At 51.2% G+C, this 22651-nt stretch overlaps 1 protein-coding gene and 1 pseudogene across 1 annotated transcript; both read right to left on the bottom strand.

Annotated features, from left to right (window-relative positions):
- LOC103608920 overlaps nt 1-5296 on the bottom strand; it is an 18480-nt pseudogene extending 13184 nt beyond the window's left edge.
- Nucleotides 5297-10641: 5345 nt separating this feature from the next.
- LOC103608919 (keratin, type II cytoskeletal 2 oral-like) lies at nt 10642-17618 on the bottom strand. The gene is made up of 9 exons (XM_008593308.1): nt 17058-17618; nt 16694-16914; nt 15520-15580; nt 14788-14883; nt 14201-14365; nt 13373-13498; nt 12097-12317; nt 11315-11349; nt 10642-10862 (listed from the first exon to the last, which is right to left on the bottom strand). Exons 1-9 carry the CDS (start codon nt 17616-17618, stop codon nt 10642-10644), a joined length of 1707 nt encoding a protein of 568 aa, XP_008591530.1.
- Between the last annotated feature and the right edge of the window lie 5033 nt (nt 17619-22651).

Raw genomic sequence — 22651 nt, 5'->3', positions numbered from 1 at the left:
TTGTGTTCTCTAATTGAGTCTTCCTTTATTTCTTCAAATTTTCTTAAGATCATTGCTTGAAATTCTTTTTAGACATTTCAAGGATGCCCTGTTCCATGGAGTCTGACTTTGGAGCATTACTGTATTCTTTTGGTGCTGTCATTTCTTCTTGATTGTTTGTACTTCTAGTATTTTTTTGCTGATGCTTTGTCATTTGGTAGAGGGTTTGCTTCTTCTATTACACTGAAGTTGGCTGTGGAGTGACCCTGCTTGCTACTGTAGAGGTGAATTGTCTTTGCTTGACAGTAGGTGTGGGGTGGTTATGTTAAACCACCTTGGTTCCTGTTCCATGGTTGTAGAATGAGCCCCTAGTGCCATGCAGTTCTGCTGGGCCAAACTTGGCGGGTCGGACCCCATAGGCTGGTGCTCCCCACTGAGTCCAAGAAGGGGGAAGGGTCTGCCTCTAGCCATGCAGTTCCACTGCTGCTGACACTGCCACCTCCAGGCTCACCAGCCTGCGCTCTTAACTACACAGCAAGTTGCTTCTCATTTAGAAGTCTATGGACAGGGAAATGAAATTTCATAGACTGGCAGAATTGGCAGGGAGCATGGAAATGATCTGGTTCAAGGAGAGTGCAGGGTAATATCTGGTTCTATAGGGTTCATGAATGAGTTTCAGGGTATCTTAGGACCCCTCAAATTTATACACACATACACGCACACGAACACATATTTATGTGTATATTCTTTCATTAAGTTCCAAAAAGGATTTCTGCCCCAAATAAGGCATGAGCCACCATTTTACTTCACTGAACATTGAAAGTCAGTGAAAGTTGATTAAGCTCCTACAAGTAAAATACCAACTGGAACAGAGCTCAATTGAAGCCAGGTGTCCTGGACTCTAGGCCAGGCCCTGAACCCCACCACGCCTGCCCCAGGAATGGGCACATGCACTTCTTCTTGAAGTCCTCCACCATTTCCTGCATGCTTCTCAGCTCCCCCTCCTGCTTGTTCTTCTCACTGAGCAGACCATTCAAATAGACCTTGAGGCTGCTGATGTAGTTCTCAAAACACAGTTCAAGGCTGTGGTTGTTGGCATTAGAACTGGAGCCCTACTCCTGCAGAAGGCTCCACTTAGTCTCCAGGACCTTGTTCTGCTCCTCCAGGAATCACACTTGCAGCCCAGTGAGAAAAGAGCATCAAGAGGCTTTCTGATGCCAGCTCCAGTCACAACAGCTCATGACTTCCCCAGAAACAAAGTCCCAGTGATCTCCCTGTCTCTTCCTGCAGGACTGCAGGACTGCAGTGCTAACACCATATGAACAGCAGTGTTGATGTAATGCACGGCAGATAGAGCCCTATGTTGCGGGTAAGAAAACTGAAGCACAGAGATAACCAAGAACACAGAACAAGCTAGTAAAAAACAGCAACAGAACTGATGTTCCCTGATACATAGGCTCAGTGATCTTACCATTGTATCATTCATTCATAATCATTTACTACTCAACAAATAGCAGGAGATTCCAGCATCCTACAGCAAACACAGTCTCCAGGAAGACATTTACAGTCCTGGGAACATTACACTAGGGTGGAAAATAGAGCAAACTATAGGTAAGTGGCTCTCAGACGACCTTTTCCCAAGATCAGGGGTCCTAGACGCACCTAGGATCAGGCCCTCTGTCAAGCCTGATCCCTGAGCCCTGCATTTAAACTTAACAACTAACTGAAGATGTCTCACACTTTTACTAGCTACAAAACATTTCTGCACCCAAGTTCAAGGCCAACCATATAAGCAGATGAGTAAATATTAATCAATTGGTCATTCAACAAACATTTGCAGAGCACCAAGCATGTGCTAGACCTTATGCTGGACACTAGGGACCCCAAGACCCAGGAATCCCCCTTTAAGAATGCTGCTGCCAAGGACACCTTGGGCAGCCAGACCCACCTGCATGGAGGAGCAGTGTTTTCAGAGTCACTTTCTACCTCTCTGTGACTGAATTTATACAGACGCCTAGGTGTCTGCTGGGAACCAGCTGGCTGTCTCCAGCAAGTCACTTTACTTTCAAAAGCTTCACCTCTAAAAATGTGTGATGTTCCAATATTAAGACTAACTTATTTTTCATTTTTGCCCAAGACACTTACATATGGTGATAGGACCCCCAAAGAATCTATACCCTTTCTGTAAGGCCTCCTGTTATCTGAGGGTCACAAAGAGATCTCCAGTCATCGTAACTACAAGTGCTGATGACACTCTCCTAAATGCCATAGTCACCACCATCACTGTCATGGTTTCCCTTGCATGGAATATCCAGGACACAGGAATCCCTACAGAACATCTCTCCAGCCTAGCCCTCAGTGTATACATGTAAACAAGTGTCAGATGCCTTCAACATCTGCAGCTTCTCACACTGAAGTCTTCCTGTGAGAACCACCAAGGAGGAGGTACCCCTCCACCCCATCCCACCCTCTAAAACCTTTCTGCATCCCTCTCCTTCCACACATGGCAGATTAGCTCATCTCTCAGATACAAATCCAGCTTGGGCAGAGGCAGCCTCTCTTTCAAAGACGAGCAGTTCACAGTTCCCCTAAGATGTAAAGGGAATTCCATGTTTGGGATTCGGAAGCCAGCAGGGAGGGAACATCAATGACAGCAACAAACTATCCCTGGAGCTGGTCTCAGCCGTCCCGCTGATGAACAGGAAATCTGTCCAGTGAGGGGCCATGGTATTTTGATCACCTGATACTGCATTAAACAGGTCTACCACCTGGTGACATGCCACAAAGGGCTGGAGGCATAGGGTGAGTCCACAGTTCCTTCCTCAGATTCACAAGGAGAAGAGGAAAAAGAGGCCAACCTGGTTAGGCCAGATTTTCTTACTGTCCAGCTGTCCCAAGAGGGGCTCACCTTGTCAATGAAGGAGGCAAACTTGTTGTTGAGGGTCTTAATCTGCTCCCGCTCCTGGGCCTTTACTTGCCCAATCTGGGTGTCGATCTCCACACTGACGGGCTGTAAGAGGCTCTGGTTGACAGTCACTTCATGGATTCCACCTGAGAAGCCACCAGAGTCAAAGCCGCCAGGAAAATTAAAGCCACCAGCTCATCCACCAAAACCTCTGGCTCCTCCTCTGAAACCTCCAACTCCTCCACCAAAGCCCCCAGCTCTTCCACCCAAACCCCCACCTATCCCTCTTCCACTACCTGCAAAAGTACTGCCTCCAAAACATCCCCCGAAGCCCTCCTAAACCTGCTAGCCCAGGTGCTGCCTCCAGCCACACTGATGGAGATCTTCTTATTCCCCCAGATGCTTTAGAGACTCCTGCTGCCAAAACATCCTCCCAGCAGGCGACCAATGAAGACTTGGTGGAACTGATCCAGCTCTGGCTGGACACCACAGCTGAGCGGCCACTGAAGCCCTGGCAGTGGCCCCCGTGGGAAAACCAGGATTGCGTGCTGTAGCTCACCTGGCAACTCATGGTGGGCAGCAAGGTACTCCAAAGGAAGTGTGAGCACAGAAGGCTGGAGGAAGCGCAGAAGCCTTCTGAAGTGCTGGCCACAGATGACCCTTAAATAGGGCCAGGGATCTTGCCTGGCTGATGGTGCCAGCCAACTAACTGAGGTATTATCAGCTTTGGTTTGCCTGGCAGCAAGAGGTCGAGTCCAAAAATTCACAACACACCTTGATAATCACTCATATTCCAAATTGCTTTGTTTTCCAGTGTTACTCACCCAAAATAAGCTTAAATTGAGAGAGGGTCCATCCTGCAGGGCTGGACACAGCCTCTAATCCCCAAAAGACCTAAGCTCTCATCCCGGGAATGACAGGTCAGCACTTCTCTGCCTCTCCTGTGGCCCTGCACCACTCTGCCAGCCCTGCCAGCCCTGGGAGATTACTGGAATGGGTGTGGAACCTAGTGAGTGCAGGGCCACAGGCAAGGACCTGGGGGGAGAAGGGCAGAAGGGGGAGGGCTGTGCAGGAGAAAGACTGACACGAGAAGGAAGATGCAGATGTTGGAGAGCACAGCAGCTGCCCAGGGGCTCGCCCTCTAGTGGGGAGAGGTACACCTATGGAACACACTAAGGAGCAAGTTCTCAGACACAGGGATACCTGGAACTAGGGCCTGAGAGGCCTTAGTGGAAGAGCTGGGGGAGGCGGCATCTGTCTGAGAATAGGAATGAGCAGTGGGCTGAGAAGAAGTAAAGGTCACAGCTGAGTACCCTGGGAGGGAGTGAGCAGACAGGGAGAGGGGCACATGGAAGGCAAAGCTAAGGGAAGGCTGGACCCAGCGGGGCAGAGGGGGAGACCCCCTGGTCCAGGCCATAGAGGCCACCCGCCTTCCTCTTCTGAGCTTGTGTAAGCAAAATGAATCCAGGATGTCCAAGGCCCACTCCCTTCAGCCCATGTGAGGCACACTACCTAGGAAGCTCAGATTCCTTGCCCTGGAAAATTTAAGATTAACGACGGCTTATTCCTAAGGCTATTGAAAGGATAATGTATGAGAAAAGGCCGCTGTGAATTGTCAGGTGTAGTGTGAAATGTCAGTCACTTTTATAACATCTGCCTCCACTTCTCTTGGGCAGCAAAGACCACCCTTGGTGACTCAGATCCTGACAGTAAAACCCCAGGCGCTCTCTGGAAAATGAGTCTCGCAGAGGCCGTCCCCTTTTGAAATGACCCCTCCCTCTTTCCTCTCCCAGGTTCCTCCACACATGCTCCTTCGTGGACTCTTCCCTTATTCCCTCATTAATCTCACCTCCTCCCCTTCATTCACCCCTTACTTCCTGACCACTGGGCACCCCTACATTTCCTTGTGGGTTAACTGGGAGGAAGGCCGATTCGAGCCAGTGACCCGCCAAACCTTAGAGTGGCTGTTCCCTCTTGAGCGTACCAAGCACAACAAGACCCTCCAGTAACATGACCTAAGGAAATGTGGCCAAGCAGTGGTTCTGCCTGACCCAGCTCTCCCTCCCCCAGAACGCACTTGGTGTCCTCGGGCTGCCCGACTCTCTACAGAGAGAGAGACACAAAACGCGCATAGGGTGAGTCACACTGATGCCCAGACAGACAGACAGGCTCATCGCAGGACCACAGGCACACCCACAGAGATGCAGGCTCCCGCCCAGAGCTCTCTTCTGCAAGAAGCCCTGAATGCCACAGATGGGCATCGTCCCCCTCACCCCTTTCAAAACCTTGGCACCTACCCCATCCCCCAGGACCCTGATTCTTGCCCAACGTTTCTCAGTAACACCCACAGAGATGCAGGCTCCCGCCCAGAGCTCTCTTCTGCAGGAAGCCCTGAATGCCACAGATGGGCATCGTCCCCCTCACCCCCTTCAAAACCTTGGCACCTACCCCATCCCCCAGGACCCTGATTCTTGCCCAACGTTTCTCAGTAATCTGAGAAATGAAGCTGAATCCAAGCTGGGGCACAGACTGAAACGAGACCCAGGTCCCACCCCAACTCAGCCACTAGTGGGGTCTTCTCCTTGCCGGGCCTCAGCTTCCTCCTCTGCATGATGAGGCTTCAGCCTGGAGCAGCGCTGCATATCAGACCTACTGAAGTCCCAGCGTTCAGAGAGTCGTGGGTGGGAGAAAGGGACGCAGTGGGCGCCATCTGGTCTCCTCTCCTCCACCATCCTGACCTCTCCATGCTCATCTCCTAAAGGAAAGACTCTGCTACTTAAAAACAGCTTTGAAGCTCCTGGGCCCAGTGCCATCCAGGCCACTTCCCACACTGACATCTGTGATGCTGAGGATAGAGTCAGGCCTGGGGAAGAGGCATGGAGGGGTGAAACTGGTGGGGGCTGACAACACAGCACATAAAGCTGCTTCTTTGCTCACACGCAGGCTGATCCTGACTCCAAAATCCAAATAGTGCCTTGGTTCCAAGAGTGGCCTATTCCTTCTTCAAAAGAAGCCCCAGGAGCAAATGAGGAGCTGTCCCCCACTGTCTTCCTGTCCTCACTTAGCACTTCTTAGATCCTTGCTGTTGAAGGGAAACAGTTTCCACCCCTTGACAGCTGCCAATGAGCTGGCCCAGTGTGAATATGCAGAGAAGTCAGTTTGCAATTTAAACATCAAAAACAAATTCCAAAGAGATTGGCGTGGTAGTTTGGGCCTCTAATGAGGGCCCAGCCCAAATCCTTCCATTATCAGTGGCAAATCCCACTGCTAATCCCCCACACCTAAGACTGTATAAACCCAGCTGCTCTCCTCTGTTGCTCGTTTGGGAGAGAAGCAGAATGCACTGCTGGCACAGGAGTTGCCCCCGCTGGGATCAGCCCCATGGGCCTTTCCAGGACTCGAGGGCTCAGGAGAGACAGCGGGCCCTGCCTCCCTCCTCTCCACAGCCATGGCTGTGCCTCCCAGGCTGGCGCATGACCAAGACGTCTCTGCTCTGGGGAAGGTGCGCCCTCACTGGGGAATTGGGAGGCAGAGGGACACTCGCTCCTGCCTGCGGGCAACCACAGCCTCTGGGGAGATGGCACACAGGTGCCAGCACTCAGGGCTGAGGACAGGACTTGGCAACACATAGCACAGCAGCTGGTAGATGATGCTGAGCTGAGCATGGCAGGTGGGGTGAGTGGAGCAGAGCAAGAGTTGTGCTGTGCAGGAAGGCCCCAGGGAGAGCATGTGGCCTTGGCAGAGGGAGAAAGGAGGGGAGGGTGAAGGACTCAGCTCTGGTTTCTTGGAGACTGTCCTGCCCTGCGGTCTGCAGTCGGAGGGAACAAAGCTTCATAGGAACTGTTCTGCAATACCAGGTGGGCTCTGAGCTGAGTCTCATTGAGGAGGGCCAGCTTCGCAGTATCTGAAACTCAGGAAGGAAGGTCTTGGGCCAAGCAGCTGCAGCTTTGAACTTGTCTCAGCCCTGAAGGAGAGGGCTCTAAAGCATGAAGAGGCCTCTTAAAAGTGCCCAGACCCACCCACCCTGAGGCCAGTATAGCAGTGCCATGGAAAGCACCCTGGATAGAGGCAGGAGGCCCAAGTTCTAAGCTCCAGGTCCCTCTGGGCCTCTGGTTAGCCAGGCATAAAACGGGGCCTATAAACTTCTGCTCTGCCTGCTGAGTAGAGTTGTTGGGAAGGTCAGTAAATTAAGTACAGTGAAGGGCTTTATAAACTGAGAAGCAGAAGTGCTGCGCTAACTGAGGGGTTGTATAGCAACAGAAAGTCAAGTCACAAAATGCTGGCCAGGTGACAGCTCTATAATTAACACTTTACAGACCTCTTCCCATTCAACCCTCACAGCAACCCTGTAGGGAAGGGTTTGTAGCTCCATTTTACAAATGAGGAAGACTGAGGCTCAGGAGTTAAATAACTTGTCCAAAGGCCTGCAGCCAATAACTGGCAGAGCCAGGCCTCCAGTTCAGTTCTGGGCCAATCTAGAGCCCATGTTACAGAGTGAGACACACCAGACTCGGGGCTCTGGAAATGGACCCCTCTATCAGCACCTAGGGGGAGTTCTGAGTCTGCTCCTGCCCAGGGCTCAGCTACGGAACAAGCCCTGACTCTGAACAATTGACTTGGACTTGATGATGTTGGAGAAATAGTGGACAAAAACACAGTGTGGAATTAGGAGACGAGGCACAAACACAACCCCGCACTTGTTCACGCATGGTCCTCAGGAGGGCACTTCGCATTGTCTCCCCAGCAAAGGGAATGATTTGTGCTGTAGTCCCTCACTCCTTCCTGGTCAGGGCCTGGTTTTGCAAGCTGATGGGCCAGGAGAGAGCCACGGGCCACAGTGACATCAAACGGTTCATAGCTAGTGACGACTGCTCCCTCCTCGGCCTCTAGTGAGGCCCCAGCAATGGCTCCTCCTTCCTCCCCACCCCCAGCCACTCACCAGCCACCACTTTCTGAGCACCCTCTCTGTGCTGGGCACTGCGCTGGCCTCTCTGGATGGCTCTCACTCCATCCTGTGGTTCACGAAGAGTTCTCTGCAGGCCCTCTGACAAGCAACCCTGTAGGGATTTGCCCCTTTCCTTCCCACCCCAAACTAGCCCATCATTTAGGAACCAGCAAAAGGCCCAGCCCCACCATGATGCCTTACATGGCCAGCCTGGCCCTTTGAACTCTCCTGTCCTACAGCTCCTGGAGCAACCATTGCCCCTACTGTGCCCATAAGTCAAATGAAGATTTCTAACTTCTCCCACACACAAACAACAGTCTGGAAGCCCTTGGAGGGCAGGCCCCATACATGGCACATCGCCCCCCAGCACCCAGCCAGCCTTACACAACTCAGGAAGTTCTCAGCTCCCCCAAGAAAAGCCAAGCCACAGCCTCACAAGCATACATGCCAACACTTAATAGCATCTGACATGTGTGGAGTGTCTTCAACTTTGCAAAGCCCTTTCACTTATTTGACCTGACAGACAAATGGGCAAACATGCCACACACAAACACACACCCTCCTGTGACTCACAGACAAAATACTTCCATGCAACCTGTGACCATAAACGAATATGACAAAAACAGGAAGCATGAACTAGGTTTGAAGACTGAAGCAGTCAGAAGGTAGATGCCGTCCCAACCTACCCCTTGGCTCTGCTTTCTGCCAAGAGGCATGAAAATTAGAGCAGAGACCGAGGGTTGAGACTGAGGAATGCTCCAGCACATTTTCCAGAGAATCCAGGCAGAAATGTCCAGCCCTTGTTTCCTCTAAGACTGAATTCCCTCCAAGAGATACGACATTGGTCAATATCCATTCAGTCATTTCTCTACACCTTCATTCATTTGCTCAGCAATGATTTGTCAAGCACCTGCTTGTGTCAGGCACCGGGCTTCCCAACAGAACATGATGACGATAAAACCCAGTCCATGGTCTGGAGGAGCCCACAGTTCTGTTGGAGGAGGTGTCAGGCGTGTACACAACTCCTTAGAGCACACTGGGGTCAGTGGTATTGACAGCAGATCAAACGAAGTACCATGAGCAGGAGAGGAAGAAAGGCTATAGATGGCGTCACAGAGGAGGTAACTTTGAGTGGGGTATTGAGGGATGAGCATAAGTGGGCCCGGTGGGTGGGCAATGTAAGAAAAGCACCCCTGGTAGAGAAGGAAATTTTTCAATGTGGTAGGGGGAATGTTGGGAAGGGATCACACGTGTTCTCAGAATAGGGTATATGAAGGAGAAAGAGAGAAGACAGGGAAGGAGCTAACGGGGGTGGCTGAAACTGGTTGCGATGGTCTCTGTGCTATGCTGTGGAGTTGGGACTTCATTCTGTGGGCAGTGGCCCTCAGCGCTGACAGCACATCAGGGCTGCTGGGCAGCTTTTAAAAATCCAGATTCTCAGACCCCACTTCTGGCCTCCTGAATCAGTAATCCTAGGGGTAAGAAAATGACCAAAAGTAGGCCACCATGTGGACATCGAGGAAGGCCCTGGAGACTTTAGTGGGGATAGGAGCAGCAGGATGGATCCCAGTGGCAGAGGGAGGGGTGAATGGGATGTGCTGGTCAAACTTATGTCTTCTCGCTCCCACCCAGAGAAGGGAAAAGAATCACAGGAGCGGTGACACTGCCATTGCCTGCCCTGAATCAAACAAATCAACAGACCCCCAAAGACCAACATCAAGGGCCAGCAACATGGTGAGCTGGACCTCTAGGAGCCACAGAACATCTAGAAGGGAGAGCTAGGCCACAGCCTTTGCTCAGATCATTAAGTGACATCTCTGCACATCTGAGCCAGACTTGACAAAGAGTATGCCTGGGAAGGTGGGAAGAGGTGGTGGCATGACTTGGAGCCCCCTCTTCTGGTGGGGTGTGCAAAGATTGGCTCAGCTGGTGGGGGAAAGGGGGTATGAGGGTCCAGCACTGGGTTACAAGAGGCTGGAGGCTTGTGGCACGAGGGTTGGAGCTACAAAGGGAATGCTGAGGAGGCTAATCAGGCTGCAGAGCTGGGAGCCACTGGAGCCTGGGAACGATGAGGAGAGAGGAGAAGGGGGGACGGAGCAGGTCACCAAAATGAAGAAGTCAGATGAAATATCAGAAACCAGGGCAGAAAGCTGGGTTGGGGGGGTGATCCTGGTCGCTTCTCCATCCTGCCTGGCTGCCCCAGTCTATCCAGCAGTCCCAGAAGGGGGGACGGAGCAGGTCACCAAAATGAAGAAGTCAGATGAAATATCAGAAACCAGGGCAGAAAGCTGGGGCGGGGGGGTGATCCTGGTCGCTTCTCCATCCTGCCTGGCTGCCCCAGTCTATCCAGCAGTCCCCATCCTCCCTCATCCCTCTCTATCTATCTATGCCTATTGATGCCCTCTGCCCCCAACAGCTTGCTCCCTGGGGACACAACTTCTTTCTCTCCCCCTCTTTTTTCCTTCCCCTGCTCCCTACCCCACCAATCCCTCAAGGTGACATTCAATAAAACTCATCAAGGAAGATGCAGTGAAATAGGCAGCAATTTTATTAGAGGGGAATGAATTACAGGGGAGACCTTGCAGAGGGAGAGAGTAGTGGCAAATTCCAGACTGAGCTAAGGAGCAGGGCTGGGAGCAGAAACCTTCTGCTAGAGGCTCAGCACCCACAAGAATGGGAAGGGGCCTGAGTCTGCCCTGAGCCTAAGGTGTCTGGGGTCTAGGAAATGAGGAACCCCAGTGATGCAGAGAGCTAGGCAGGTGGGGGCTGAGACGAAAGGGGCCATCTGTCAGGGAGGGGCAGGGGCATCAGCTCAGAGTTTGGTATGGGAGCGCTGGCTGCTGCTGATGGTGGTGGTCTGGATGATTCTGGCTGAGGAAGAGGAGGTGCCGCTGTCTCTGGATCTCTGGCTGGGGACTTGTCTGCTCGTAGACTGAATGCTCTGGCCCCCACGGCTGGAGGTGCTGGAGCCGCTGCCTCTGCTGTTGCGGCTGGCAGCTCCAGAACCAATGGTGCTGGTGTTGTGAACCACAGCTGCAAGGAGATGGCCAGTCACCCCTCTGCCCATGAGGTGTTGGAAGGGGGTGAGGAGATAGCGATAGGACAGGGACACAGAGCAGAGTGGAGAGGGTAGAGGTGCTCAGGGCTGAGGGATGGCGAGTGGGAGGGGCCTGAAGGAAGGACAGCTGGTGCCCAAGCACAGGAGCGTTAGAAGGCGAGGTGGCCACAGTGGCTGGTGTGCAGGTAAGCTCAGCTGTGACAGAGGCAGGCATAAAGAATAGCAGGGGATGCATTTTTCTCCTCATCCAGCTCCAAGAGGTATTAATGCAGAAAATTCAGCAATGCCTTCATTTTCTAGAGACCTATTTTTCTTCTCTGAGAGAAAGTTTGGATCTTGCCCCTCCATCCTGCAGAAAGTAGTTATGCGATCCTACTAGCAATGGTAATAATCCAACCTCAAAGCAAAAAATATGCAAGATACTTACAGATGCACACAGAGCTTTGACACTCTCCAGACATCCTGTTATAGAAAGAAAAAGAAAAAAGCAAATTATAGAAACATAGAGCCGCCTGCCACTCCAACCATTACTGTTAGGAAATACCTCGAAGATTATTTAGTTCAATTGCTGACTCTCCAGACAACACAAATGTGACTGCGGTAGCCTGGGCTGAAGTCAGACTTTAGGAGAAACTTCCTAAGCAAAGAAACTTCCTAGGCTAGGAAACCAGGGGAGAGTGGTAAGTCCAAGTGTGTGAAGGGATTTCATCATGCCTTAGTGGGAGGAGACTGAAGAATGAACGAGATGTTCCTTGTGATCTATGATCTCAGCTGCTCTGAAACATAAGCCACCAATGGCAGGATGTGCTCAATTTGCCACATGAAGAGGGTGGCAGGATCAGAGCTGATTGAAAACAAACATGCAAAATTGACTGGGGTTTGCCCTTGGGATCCACTGTATGTTCATTTCAAGTAAAAATTTATCTGCCCAGATGCGTTCTACTTTTGAAAATTTAGAACAAGTTTGCACTCCTGACACTTAAAGGGGCTAGGAGAAGGGGAGAGTGCTGAGCAGTGAAGGGCAGCTTAACAAACATTTATTGTGACTGTCTTTTGTCCCCTGCCATGCTGTAGCGGGCACTGGGGATATGACAGGGGAGGCATGGCCAGTGCACATGAGAATCACTGTGGATCTCACCTAGGACTCAGGTCTTCCAGAACCTGCTTCTCAAGGCAGATTCCCCACCACAGCCAGGGTCCCCTGCCCACCTGCACTCCTCGCCCTCCAGCAGCTTGCGGTAGGTGGCGATCTCCACATCCAGGGCCAGCTTCACGCTCATCAGCTCCTGGTACTCACGCAGCAGCCGGGCCAGGTCATCTTTGGCCTGCTTCAGGGCCTCCCTGAGCTCCGCCAGCTTGGCCTGGGCATCCTTGAGAGCCAACTCACCCTGCTGCTCAGCATTGGTGATGGCTGTCTGCAGGTTATTGTTCTGGGAAGGAGAGACACAGGATGTGTGGTGGGCCTCTGGACTCACCTGGACATAGGGCAGGTGAGCACAGGTCCCATCTCTCACTCCTTTCTCAGGACTCCCCAGACCCACTAAGGCTGGAGAAGAGCATCCCATGTGGGGGTAACTTTGAGGGAGGTTTCAAGTGTCCTTGGTTTGGGAGAGGAGAACCCGTGGACCGTGGGTCTGAGGCAAGCAGCAGTGATTGGTGGGGCCAGAGGAGCTGTCCGCAACATCTGGACCACTGCTCACCTCTTCAAAACCTACCCTCTCTCCTTCAGGCTGGGCACTGGGGAGACGGCAGTGAACTAGACAGCCCCTGAGCCCAGCACGCTCCCAGTGGAGTAGGGAAGACAGAAGAGTGGACATTTAAGATAGCACAAGGCCGTGATATGATGTGGGGAGCACAGGCACCATGGAGCCCAGAAGAGAGGTGCTGAGGAGGGACAGTGGGGCTTGGCAGGAGGAAGGGTTCTACAGAGGAAGAGCTGTCTGGCCCATTCTTGAAGGAAAACTGGGAGTTTGAGAGACTGCTAAGGAGGATGAGAAAGGACACTCTAGATATCACAGCATGAGTATTGAAAGGGTGTGTAGGGACTAGTCACAGCTCAGTGCAGCCCAGCATAGGAAGAACAACAGGACCACCTAGGCCATCCAAGTCGTTGCCAGAGACCTGTGGAGGCTGTCCCAGGTGGAGGGTGGGTATGCCCTAAGACCCTCAAACATTTGTGTGGGTGAAGGGTAAGAAAATAATAGGGGCAGGGCCATTACTTTACCATATTTATCAGGCAGTGAGCCTACGAGCTGAGGAAGCACTCTACAGAGCAGGGCCAATCCCAGAAATGCTGAGCCTTCCCGCAGCCAGAGCCCCACCTCTCCGCCCCTCGCTGAGGGGTACCTGCTTCCTGGCGCTCTCTAAAATATCAGGCAGTGAGCCTACGAGCTGAGGAAGCACTCTACAGAGCAGGGCCAATCCCAGAAATGCTGAGCCTGCCCGCAGCCAGAGCCCCACCTCTCCGCCCCTCGCTGAGGGGTACCTGCTTCCTGGCGCTCTCTATCTCTGCCCGCAGCCTCTGGATCATCCTGCTGAGCTCCGCAATCTCACTCTTGGTGCTCCTCAGGTCATCGCTGTGCCTGCCGGCCGTGGTCTCCAGCTCCCCAAGCTGAGAAGGGGAAGAAGAGGAAATTGTCAACCAGGAAAGTCAGAGAGAGCTCAAAAGGAAAATGTGAGATCTGATCCCAGGGGGCAAGCTCTGGTGTATGTTCAAAGGAGGGTGCCCCTCAAGAACATGCCGTGGAAGGAGAGTACTTGAGATCACGTGGAGGGGTTTTTCCAAACCAAAGGAACAGGAAGGACTGCTGCTCGTCCAGCTGGGTTTGCTTCTTTCATCAACTGGCTCAGCTGATGATGATGAAGATGAGGAGGAGGATAGTGGGGGTGATGGGAGGGCAGGGGGTGGCATCACTGCCTTCCCGCACTTTTGGCCAAGGAAGTCAGTGGAGACTAAAGCCCAGCCTGTACTCTCTTTGTCAAGTCGTGGCCCACACTGCTGGGGCACATTTTTCAATTAGCACAGAGGCATTCTCTGGGCTAGCTCTGGCCCTGGTGGTGTTGGTGATGGTGATGATAATGACAGCTATGATTTGTCATGCTCTTTCTGATCTCCTGAATGCTCGATCACATTTATCTACCACATCAAGCCCTCCCAAGAGCCTGGAGGTCCTGGGAAGCCTGTGTCTTTCCGAGCCAGTTTTCAGAAGTTCTCTGGCTGTCCTTGAGGACAGTGTTGGGGTTTGGGGCCCAGGTGGCTAAATGGGCAGGAATGAAGGGCCCAGGAGAAAATGGTTCCTCCCGGCTCCCATACCTTGGTCTGGTACAAAGCCTCCGCCTCGGCCTTGCTCCTCTGGGTGATCTCCTCATACTGAGCCTTGACCTCAGCAATGATGCTGTCCAGGTCCAGGTGCCGGTTGTTGTCCATGGACAGAATGACAGACATGTCATTTGTTTCTGACAGAACCTTGTTGTACTCCTGCAGACACAAAGCCAATCCTGTTCACATCAAATGGGCAGGTTTAGTTATTCCATTAAAATATGGGATGACCAAGATTCAGGCAGAAATCTCAGCTAGCAGGCTAGAGAAGGAAAAGGCCTCTGTCCACCAGCCCTACTGCAGGAGCGACCATGGGCTTTTTGGTCCAGGTATTTTGGACAGGAGAGGAGACTCTAAGAATGTTTTCCAGAGGTGCTGGCAATCACAGATGTGGGGACACAAAAAGGGGAGAAGAAAAAAGAAAGGTGAATTAGGATATTTGATAGATGGATAGTTTTAGGGGTCGCAGAATCTGATGGTGCAGTAATAAACATGGAGGGCAAAAAGAAAAGAATCAAAAAACAGGGCTTGAGAGCATCAATCATATCTTAAATGCGTGACGGAATTGAACAGGGTCTTACAGCCTCATAGAGGGACTTCAGGAAGTTGATCTCGTCCATCAGACTCTTCACTTTGACTTCCTTGTCCGCTTTGGTCATGTAGGCAGTATCTACTTCCTGGGGAGGGAGAACACCAGGCCCAAATTAGCATTTTCTCATTTGTTTAAAATATATACTTGTCAATAATTACAACTTTCATGAAGGGAAATGGAAACCATTTTTACCCTGATTATTAAACTACCTAGGGTTGGAGTGACTTGAAAATGGGACTCAGAAATTAAAGAGAGTTATTGTGTACGACACTAACGCCTCATTACAACAAGGAACTGGCATTATATTCCAAAGATCTCAAAGCACTTTGGCAACTGTCGAGCCCTTATGGTCTCTGGAAGTAGCTCGGTCATAGGGCAAATAAAGGACAGCAGAATTTCTGCCTTTGAAGGAGATAAGGTACCAGGGATGGTGGACATGTGCCCCTTTCCACAGCCTGCAGGGTGTTCTCCTGGGAAGTATCTTAAGCTCAGGGAGACTCTCCCCAGCTCACTCTCCCCCATCACTTCTCATCCCCATCACCCAGGACCCTCTAACACTGGTCTAATGATACGGAAGCAGAGTATGGCATTTGAGAGGAGACCAGGCTGCCAGCCCTGAGAACGTCCTGTGAAGTCCCACAGGCATGACGGGAATATGACCCGCCCCTGCAGAGTGCTGTCCAACTTGGCTTTGGCACTCCCAGCCCCAGGCCTTGCTCACCTTCTTGAGAAGCACAAAGTCATTCTCAGCTGCTGTGCGCTTGTTCGTCTCTTCATCATACCTGCAGGCGGAGCGACCTGATTCAGCCACAGCTGTGCTGGGGGCTGTGCTCGGAGGAGCCCTGACCAGCCCCCACTCTGCCCTTTTGTCCAGGCTGGGGATGCCAAGGGTGATCCGAGCAGAAATCTGTCTTGGCCATAGGGACCCACTGAGCCCTAAGTCCTCCTGGCCTTCTCAGCACTAGCTTAAGTATTCAGGATGTTGGCAATGGCCCATACACTGGGCTAAGAGCTGGTACTCCTCCAAGCCTAAATAGACCTTGGAACACAGTCTGTCCTCCATCCTCCAGCCCTGTGCCTCATGCTCAGTCCTCTGATTTCCTCCCACATCTGGGCTCCCTACCGCAGCACTGGGTCTCTCTGTGATCCCCAGTCAGCGCTGCAGTTAATATCCCTTTCAGCCTATGGGGCTGGGAACTCCCAGAGAGCAACCCTGGGCTTCTCTTTCCTAGGCCCTTCACTCAGTCCAGGCCCTAAGCCACAGACATGACCGAGGGCCCAGCTCTGCTACTGCTGCTACCCCTAAGGCAGTCTGGTACCCCAGACAGAGGGCCCTAAGGAAACAGGGACTGTGACCTCCTTGTGCACATCTGTAGCCCCAGCTCCTACACAGAGCCAGGCACAGAGTAGGGACCTGGTATATGTCCTTTTTAGTTAATATTATTTTAATCATGATGAAATAATTATTAGTAGTAATCCCTCTGGTTGCTGGGCCTTTCATTAATATTAATTAACGAATAATAATGTGTCACTATCTGCCAGGCACTGTTTGAAACGCTCAGCGTATGTTCACTCAATTAACTCACAACGAATCTCTGAGGTAGGTACATTTATCATCATCCCCATTTTACAAATGAGGAAAGGGAGACACAGACATTTAATGAATGACCTATGATTGTGTAGCTAGAGAGTGACGTCGTCAAGCCTAAATCCAGGCAGTGTGGCTCCAGAGCCTGGGCTCATGAACACAGTGCTCCACAGCAGGTCCTCCGTGAGCCACATTTAGCTGCCTCCTTATTCATACTGTCCCAGATCCTCATCTAGAGCCCTCAGAAGCCAGCTGATCGTCACACTCTTGGCACCTGAACCTCACAGCACACAACTCTGCTTCTCACCTCCTCTTATACTCCTCCACAAGTGCCTGCATCGTGCCCAGCTCCCCATCCAGCTGACCACGCTCCATCAGCAGCCTGTCCAGGTGAGCCTGCAGGCAGCTAATGTAGGACTCAAAGAAGGGCTGCAGGTCATTGGCACTGGCCTTGGAGGTGGCCGTCTGCTCCTGCAGGAGGCACCACTTGGTCTCCAGCACCTTGTTCTGCTGCTCCAGGAACCGTACCTGTCATCAGTCACAGAGGAGAGCTCATGGCCTGTCCAGCCCCCAGCTCACAAGCAGACCAGCCTCCCGAACCCAGGCCTCCGTGTGCCCAGGCCCCAGAGGCTCTCAGGGCCATGGGCCCCTCCCCCATCGTGGGAACTAACCTTGTCGATGAAGGAGGCAAATTTATTGTTGAGAGTCTTAATCTGCTCCTTCTCCTGGGTCTTCACCTCCCCAATCTGGGGGTCGATCCCCATGTTCAGGGGCTGCAGGAGGCTCTGGTTGATGGTCACCTCCTGGATGCCCAGGGGAAACCCCCCTGAACACCCAAAGCCCCCAGCTCCACCACGAACTGCTCCAAAGCTGCCATATCTCCCTCCAACACTCACGGGGCCTCCTCCAAAGCCACTTCTCATGCCCCTTCCTCCAGCCCCACACAGGCTTCCTCCAAAGGCACCCGAGTACCCCTGTGCCCAGCCTCCGGCCTGGGCGGCACCTCCGGCCACACTCAGCGAGATCTTCTTGCTCCCTCCAAGGCTGTACAGGCTCCTGCTGCCAAAGGCACCCCCGATCATGGCACAGGCTGTGGCGGCACTGGTTCCCCCAGGGCACAAGACTGACTTGGACTTGGTGGAGCTGACATTGCTCTGGCCAGACACCACAATGGCAGAGTGGCCACTGGAGCCCTTGGTGACCTGGGTGGCCCTGCTGGATTGCTGGCTCATTCTTTTGTCTGGATGCAGAAAGATGTCCTGGTTCAGAAAGCCTCAGAAGAAAGGGCTCCTTCTGACACTCGGAGACAGGTGACCCTTTTTTATAAGTCTCAGTGAATTGGTTCATTAATTTGATGGTTTCCTGAGCTTGATTTTCTAGCCAATACAGGTCAGTGCCTAAATCCCAAACACACCTTAACCCTAATCCTGGAGTCACTAGTTGCTTTGATTTTTTCTGACATTAGTCATATTTTTCCTTCTCCAGATCCAAAGCAGAAAAATACTTAGACTCACATTTAATGAATGAGCTGTTTCCTACTGGAACCCAACCCCAAACTTCAAGGCATCTGCTATAATTGGGTGATTTTCCACGCTCCTACTGTTACCAGTGACCTGGGTCATTTGTTTCTGTCAGTCAGATTCCAGGTCTTAAGAAATAAGAGGCTCACAGGAGAATTTGTCTCTGGGAAATGTGTAGACAGTGTGGTCTTCCTGAGAGAAAGACCCTTCAACTCTAACCACATCTACTGGGAGGGGGGACCTCAGGATGTAGGTATCACCAAGATTCTCTGAAGCCAGGTGAAGGTTTTCCTCTTTCTCCTGAGCAAATAACTCTCTTTACCTGTGGACAGTGCCCTGCATGCTAGGATGGGACTCTCCTCCCTTGTATATGGGGCTTTACTCCTGACCACCTCATGCCTGGATGGTTCAGAGTGAAACCTATCCCCCTCCCAGACCATCGAATGCACTTCACGTTCAAGGGCTATAACCAAGGACTTAAAATCCTCATGCTGGGCTGAATGAGGCCACAGAATTTTGCAGGGGGAAAAACGGAGAGGGGTAGCTAAAATGTCCCACCTCTACTTCCCCCTTCCCTATCCAAGCTCAGCACAGGGCTCTGAACATGGGTGCTCTGGACAGGGTGTGGAAAGATAGACATACCAATTACAGTCTCCAAGAACATTCTTTTGGGAAATGTTTCTCTCTCCTGCCAGCATCATTTGTCATACCTGACTCAAGTACATTAGAAAAGCAGCTGACTCTTGGGTATTCACATAATTGGTGGGAGAAGAGGCTTAAATGATATGGAACAGCCACTCAGCCAGGCCTTGGGGCCACCCACACACACTCACTGGTCCTCGGCTTCTGGGTGCCAGGTCCCCAGCACTCAACCCCTCACCCCAGCCTGAACCCTTCTGACACCCATGGGGTGGGGATGAAGCAGATAACAAAGGGTAAGTGGGAGGTGCCGACTTGAACCCACACCGTGTTGCAAGCAACAGCAAGAAAAGCACACAGGTAATCAAGAACGGAGAGCACTCCATCCCCCCTCCTCCTAGGAACAAGGCAAGGACAGAGTGCTGCACTTCACTGAGTATGTCTTAGGTTGGATGTTAGGGAGAGCGTCCTACAGAGAAGCAGACTGTGAGAGGGAGTGCTAAGGAAGCCTTTAGAATCTCACTGTCCTTGGATTCAATTTAAAAAATCAAAGAATATGGGTTGACAGCAACCAGACCCTCTGGCACAGGACTAACTTTTAGTGTCAAGATACAAGAAGCTGTTCAGAATCAGATGCCATCAGAAATCGTAGCTGCCTGTGCATATCTGCAGATAAGGGGAGTCCTGTGGGCAAGTGAAACCATGACATGTTCATGAAATCACAAGAAATTTACTGTGACCAGAGTATAGGATTTGAGGAAGGAGATGTGGGAGATGAGGTTGGAGGGGTCCGTAAGGGTGAGACCATAAGGGACCTGGTCTGCAGGCCAGGAGTTTGGACCTCACCCCAGGTACTGGGAAGCCACCGAAGGATTTAGAGTAGAGGAGTGACACCATCTGATCTGTGCTTTAGGAAAAATACTTGGATTCAGGCTACTAAATGCACTAGAGAGTGGCTGTTTGAAGTTTATTGGAAAAGAGTTATTTAAATTCAGGAGAATAGGAGAACTTAGAAAAAGAGATGTTTTCTATTCCCCAAGCTACCTGCTAGTCTGAGCACCTTCTCAAACTTGGCAGCATGTTAGAATCATCTGGTGAACTTTGAAGAAAGTTGTGCCTGATCGCACCCCAGAGACTCTCATTCAATTGGTCTAGAGTTCAGCTGGGCATCAGGAATTTTGAAAGCTCTACAGATGATTCTCATGTGTGCTAAAGTTGGAAGCCAGAATGCTCAAGGTTATGGGAAGTAAAATAGCTGTTGGGGATGAGCGGGTGGGACAGTGCAAAAAAGGTAAAGAGCATAGCTGTTGCTCATCTAGTCATTTCAAACCCAAGGTGAATGCCTTCAAATGCCCAGCAAGCAGCTTGGGCTTGAGGGAAAGCTGGAGACCCAGCTCTTGTGCTCACAGTCTCTCAATCCAACAGGTGAAGCAAGACTCATGCAGGGCTCCCTGGGACCAACTCTGGCCAGAGAGCAAGAGGAGGCACCAGGCTCAATGTGGGTGACAGGAGTTGGGAAAGTCCTCAAAGGGCAAGAGACACCCAAACTCTTGACCTTATAGTATGGATGGGGGGCCAGGGCAGTGGTGTAGGAGGGAGACATTTGTGTTTTTATGTTCTTCCTCTTCCTACAAGGCAAACAGCCCACATATGTGCAGTTACCTTGGAAAAGATAACTTGAAATGAGGGGGATCAGGGCCACAGCTATTCTATATGTGTGTGCCTTTGTGCATGTTAGATAAAGGTGCCACCCCCAACGAGAAGCAGCCCCAGGAGTCCAGGACTTGGCTAGCAGAGGGTGGGCTGAATCTCTGCTCCCACATATGTGCTCCCACTCACCCCCTCAGCTGGAAGTTTTTTGTAGCAAAGCTGTACAATATGTGCTATGGCCCTGGATGGAATTAGTGAGAATACTTGAGATGTGGCATTGCTTATTTGTTGCATCATAACCTGGTAGACTATGCCTTCTAACTATGCTCTGGGATCTGGCACTGGCTTTGCTGTGCAGACTACTACTCAGTAAGGCTGTCCTATTTCCTAAGGACAAGGCGATATTGCACTGTGATCCAATAAAGGATTCCAACTCACAGTCTTTCATCCAATTCCTTTAGAGCATTGGATGCTGGAGGAAGGGGGGCTGGGGAAGAAGATGCAGAAAAGTGAGATGCAACCTACTTCATAGAGAACTTCCTGACGGAGAGAACAGAGGCACGCCCAGAAGGCACATTGTTGAAACATAGCCACAGAGACCCTGGATTTGTTGCAGGAGCTTCAGGGCATGTACTCAAGATAAATTTGTGGAGATCTCCCCCTGCCCTTCACTTCTCCATCATGATACCTTGAGGACCAGCAAGGCTTTACTAAGGACACATTGTCACAGACTAACTATCTCATTTTCAATAGGGGCAGACTGCCTGCTAAACCAGAGAATACTATAGATGTAAGGAAACAGGATCCCAGCATGATGCCAACTGGGTTGCTCATGAGAAGATGGAGCAGTACCTGGAAGGAGCACTGCACAGTAGACACATGCATGTCCTGCTGAATCCCATACTCTGAGCCGGACAGTTGTTTTCAAGCTAAACTATATCCAGCTTTACTAGAGACACTTTTCATACACAATCATGATATTGCAGAGAGGATATGGACAATCATCACAGCATCAGAGCACCCTGAAGAGATGTCCTTCCTCAGCCCTCACTCCTTCACATGTATTTAATATCTACTCTGAACTCAGAATGACCAGGTTCTGGGGTTGCAAGACGAAGAGCTGGTGTTGTTCTCACAGAGGTCACAGCAGTGAGGAAGACAGACATGTCCATACAAAAGTGTTATGCACACTGCTGGGTGCAAAGATAGAAGTTTGTGCAGGGCCTGGTAGTGACAGTGGCAGGGGATGAGCAACTCTGCTGGTGAGATGGGCAGGTGGGTGGGGTGCAGACATGGAGACAGATCAGTGAGGGCTGCATAGAGCAGGAGCTGTCAACCCTGAATGAAGATGGGGAAAGAACATTCCAGCTGGAGGGAAGCTTGTGCAAAGACCCAAGGCTTGGAAGAGCTCAAAGTGCTTTAAAAAATGTAAGCAGTTCCCTCTAGCTGGACCAGACAGTTAGAAAGGGGTATGGTGTTTGGGGATAAAGTTGGAGAGCCAGGCATGGCCCCATCTGGAAGGCCTTATATGTCACATGGAGATGTCAGTTTGTGTTCCCAGGAAGTGGGAAGCAGTAAGGAGCTTAGATGGGAAATAACATGGTAAGGTTTGTGCTCAAAATGTAACCCACTTTGCTCAACCCTCCAGGGCCCCCATTCCTTTAACATTCAGCCAAATGCTCAGGCCCTATTCCAGTCCTGCAGGGAGTTCAGTGCCACCCTCTACTGCACGGGCCAGACATTCATTCTCCTGTCAGTCTACATAACAGCTGCTCACCATCTGTTGCTTATAGCCTCCAAGACCACCGTCCTGCCCCCAGCCCACTCTGGCCCACAGTGAGCTCCAGCCCCCTTCCTTTGGGATGATGTGCAGGAATGAGAGACAGTTAGGTACAGGCCAGGAATGACTCCAATTCCTTGTCAGACATCCCCATGCTTAGAAATGTAGTGGACATCCCCTGGGAAATGCCTTCCTGGCCTGTCGCCACAGGCGTGGGCTCCCAGAGTGCTGCAGGGCCCCTCTTTCTTCCTGGGCCCTCCTCACCCTCTTGCTTTCTTCATGGTGCAGCTCTGGCCCCTCTCTTCTGGAGCCCCTTGTAAAATTCAAAATTTCTCCAACTTTGTCAGGCAAGCAATAAACGTCTTAGGTTTGTTTTCTCTTCTCCAGATCAGCATGGTGGGAGAAGTGAGGGAGAGGATCTCACCTTTCAAAAGCTTAAGAAATCCCTCAATATATTTTTCAAAATAAAGAGCTGTACCACCACACACCTATTAGAATCACTAAAAATAAAAACCTGATAATACCAGGCAATCTAGAGGATGCAATGTAACCGTAATTCTCGTGCATTACTGATGAGAGTGCAAAATGACACAACCACTCCGAAAAACAGTTTGGCAATTTTTTTTTTCGTTAAATTTTTATTTTGTCAATATACAATGTATATGATTACTATGGC

The sequence above is a fragment of the Galeopterus variegatus genome, unplaced genomic scaffold (genome assembly GCF_000696425.1).
Source record: "Galeopterus variegatus unplaced genomic scaffold, G_variegatus-3.0.2 Scaffold8980, whole genome shotgun sequence".
NCBI classification, from domain to species: Eukaryota; Metazoa; Chordata; class Mammalia; order Dermoptera; family Cynocephalidae; genus Galeopterus; species Galeopterus variegatus.
This window is presented reverse-complemented; position numbering and strand designations above follow the sequence as displayed.

Excerpts from the sequence above, each read along its gene's own strand:
- LOC103608919 (XM_008593308.1), bottom strand. The coding sequence starts at position 17,618 with ATGAGCCAGCAATCCAGCAGGGCCACCCAGGTCACCAAGGGCTCCAGT. Across the intron at positions 14,884-15,519 it reads ACTTTGTGCTTCTCAAGAAG|GAAGTAGATACTGCCTACAT; the intron begins GTGAGCAAGGCC and ends CTCCCTCCCCAG. Across the intron at positions 10,863-11,314 it reads TCAAAGCTCTGTGTGCATCT|CTGTGGTTCACAACACCAGC; the intron begins GTAAGTATCTTG and ends ATCTCCTTGCAG.